At 36.5% G+C, this 3,520-nt stretch overlaps 1 protein-coding gene across 1 annotated transcript in view; it reads right to left on the bottom strand.

Annotated features, from left to right (window-relative positions):
* Positions 1-18: 18 nt before the first annotated feature.
* LOC106873271 (uncharacterized) overlaps positions 19-3,520 on the bottom strand; it is an 11,209-nt gene continuing 7,707 nt past the window's right edge. Inside the window, exon 2 of the mRNA XM_014920564.2 lies at positions 19-606. Within this exon, the coding sequence (XP_014776050.1) occupies positions 98-606 (509 nt within the window). The 3' untranslated portion in view covers positions 19-97. The remainder of the gene's footprint in view (positions 607-3,520) is intronic.

Here is a 3,520-nt window from a genome sequence, read left to right as displayed (position 1 = left end):
TATATATGTATATATATATATATGTATATATAAATATGTATTGTTTGCTTTCAAACTTGCTGAATCTTCCGAAACCTTGCTTATAAGTTTACTTTATTCAATACACACTTCTCCATCGGTGATGTCTCGCCTGTTCTTGTTCATCGGTTGATACTTGAAGATTGTCTTTGATCGGACTATAAATGTTTCGCTCACGATAGAAAGTCAAATAGCCTTTGTTATAGAGCTGTTCACAAGCAAATCGCGGCAAGTATAAACGCCAAACGAATCTGTAGGGCTTTGTACTGATCATATCATAAACGTAAACTTGGCATTGTACCATTGTAGCAAAAGCAATAAGTTCGAATTCAGTGGCAGGCGCACGGTTGATTGATAATTTCTGAGCGTGTTCATAACGAACCGCCTTATCAATCATGTCTGTGTGGAAAACATGATCGGGAAAGAGAGATTCGAAAGCTATTATGACCTTGCGCCATTTTATGTAATTCCTTTCATGACCTGAAAAGAGATAACTTACCGACCGAAAAAACGAGTTGCCATCTTTAATGACGGGAATCAATTTCCGGTTTTCAGTTTTGAGATTTGCACTAGCTACAGCTGATGGATCTGAAAAGGAGAGAAGTTTTCGAATGATCATCGGTTATACTATGATTATTTATAGATATTCTAATTTCATGTAAAGGTTAAAAAGTAAAAATAACAATGACGAAACAAACAAAAGATAGCAGCCTGTCGAGTCGATTATTGTGTCAAATTACAAGCTTAGTGTTCGTATCACTTCACAAATTGTGTTCGTATGACTTCACAGGTCTATAACTAAAATACTAAATTTACTAAACTGAATCAGTCCACTTAGATATATAGATATATGGGTATCTTGACTATGACATTAAATTTTCGCTGGGTCAATCCATTTAGCCATGAGTAAATCATCAAACTTTCACTGGGTTACTCTACTCAAAATAAATGTCATAGCTAAGATATTTATTCATCGTTGAATCCACTTTATTATAAATATATCGCTACCATGGTTATGACGTAAGACATTCACTAGATGAGTTCACTTAGCTATCATAAATAAGACAATAAACTTTCGCTTGGTCAATTCATTTAATTATATAAATAGAGAGCGGATTAAGTCAACTTGTCTATAAATAGATAGCTTTAATGATTAAGACACTAGATCATCGCAGAGTCAGTCCACTTTGTACTCAACTCATAAACATCATAACTAAAAAGTGGATTTTAGCTATGAAGTCCACTAAATTATTAAAATGTAGCTAGCATGACGAAGTCACCAGACGATCGCTGAGTTAGTTCAATCCACATTTGACTGTAAAAAGACAAGCATATGACGAAGGACGACACGCCTCAGTTAATCAATAAGGACACTGCATAATTAACAATTATTTGCATTGCAATAACGATTTCAAATGTTATTATAGGTAAAGGATCATGAGAGAAGAGCACTCAGCCATATGTTAATGAGAACTCAATACAAGTAAATAAAAGCTCGTATTCAATAATTGCAAATAGGTCTAATGTGTCGGTACAATTGGTCAGTATTGTCGTGTCGTCGTGAAGAAAGGATTCACCATTAAAATCCTACCCTTCATGGAGTGATTAATACAAAAAATACACTGGAGTTGTAAGCCACCATTGTTCTCTTCACGTTCACAAAAGAACTAGAGTTCGGCGCTGCTAACGAAACACATAAATTTTATTGTGTTCCTGTTACATACAATGTGTATATTGCGGTAAAAGTGACACTAGATGACAAGATACGAAGTTCTGACCTCTTTTACTCTTCTACTTGTTTCAGTCACTTGACTGCGGCCATGCTGGAGCACCGCCTTTAGTCGAGCAAATCGACCCCAGGACTTATTCTTTGTAAGCCTACTACTTATTCTATCGGTCTCTTTTGCCGAACTGCTAAGTTACGGGAACATAAACACACCAGCGTCGGTTGTCAAGCGATGTTGGGGGGACAAACACAGACACACAAACACACATACATATATATACATATATACGACGGGTTTCTTTCAGTTTCCGTCTACCAAGTCCACTCACAAGGCTTTGGTCGGCCCGAGGCTATTGTCGAAGACACTCGCCCAAGGTGCGACGCAGTGGGACTGAGCCCGGAATCATGTGGTTGGTAAGTAAGTTACTTACCACACAGCCACTCCTAACCAAGAAAATTTTTACTAATTCACGTTGTCTGCGACCACATAATGAGCATAAATTATCACTGAACTGATTTCATTATCTCCAATGAACTTGGAGCAAATATTCCTATAAAAAAGATCACATCGCCCTTCGTACTCAGTTTTAGAGTAGACATTCTCAGACGCTTCAAGTACTATTGCTCTTGTATCTAAAGGCATGGGCATACTGGAATGTTGCCGACGGGCCTCAAGGGTCAAAGGACCTAATTCTGATCTGTGAATCCTGTAGCTTACCATCAATAAATACTATACGGCCCAAATCATTGATTTCAAAGGTAAAGTTCCCTTCTCGCGTCATACTAACTCATAAGGGCCGGTTTCCTGTTCTCATGGCGTATGTATTCCCTACCTGGACGGGACGCCGTTCCGTCGCAGAATTACTCATTTTGACAGCTGAGTGGACTGAGCAAGGTGAAATTAAGTGTTTTGTTGATGACATCTGCTGAGAAATAGTCCCTTATATTTGTGACAGCTGCAAATTTGTTGTGCTCTAGGATTTGGTTAAGATCGTAACCAACAAAGACATCCACTAAAAATATGATCTCTATGTTCTAACACTTGTTATACGTGTAAACAGCGATGTTATTTTCTAAAGAAAGTGGAAAATTCAGTGCTGTAAATAACGATACTAAAATTCATAACATGAAATATAAAATCTATATTATAAGAGCCGTGATGTCCATCCGTCCGACCATCTCTCCGTCCGTGGTCTGTCCATCTATTCGCTTGTTTGTCCGTCTCTCCATCCGTTCATCCGTCTGTCCGTCCGTCCGTCTGTCCGTCCGTCCGTCTATTCGTCCTTCTATATATTCACATGAATTCAGAAGAAATCTTTCAACCGGAAATTACGACACAACAATGGACTGAATCAAGTGAAAGAAACCAAAGACAGAAAGATAACTGAAGGGAAAATGTATATTTATTTGTTTTGGTAGGAATACAAATTATTTTTTAATGAAATAAAATACATTTCTGCTTTATATATCAAAATTAATATAAAATTCTACCTTGGGAAATAGCATGGTTTGTGGATTTTCGTTTTGTAGTTTCTGAATAAAATCCGGATATACTCACAAACACATGTTCGCGTGTGGTAAATATGAGTGTACATAAACATACATACACACACACACACACACACACACACACACACACGCACGCACGCACACATATATATGTATATATATGTATATATATGTATATATATGTATACATATATATATGTATATATATATATATGTATATATATATATATATATATATATATATATATGTATATATATATATATATG

Source organism: Octopus bimaculoides, chromosome 20 (genome assembly GCF_001194135.2).
Source record: "Octopus bimaculoides isolate UCB-OBI-ISO-001 chromosome 20, ASM119413v2, whole genome shotgun sequence".
Lineage (NCBI taxonomy): Eukaryota > Metazoa > Mollusca > Cephalopoda > Octopoda > Octopodidae > Octopus > Octopus bimaculoides.
This window is presented reverse-complemented; position numbering and strand designations above follow the sequence as displayed.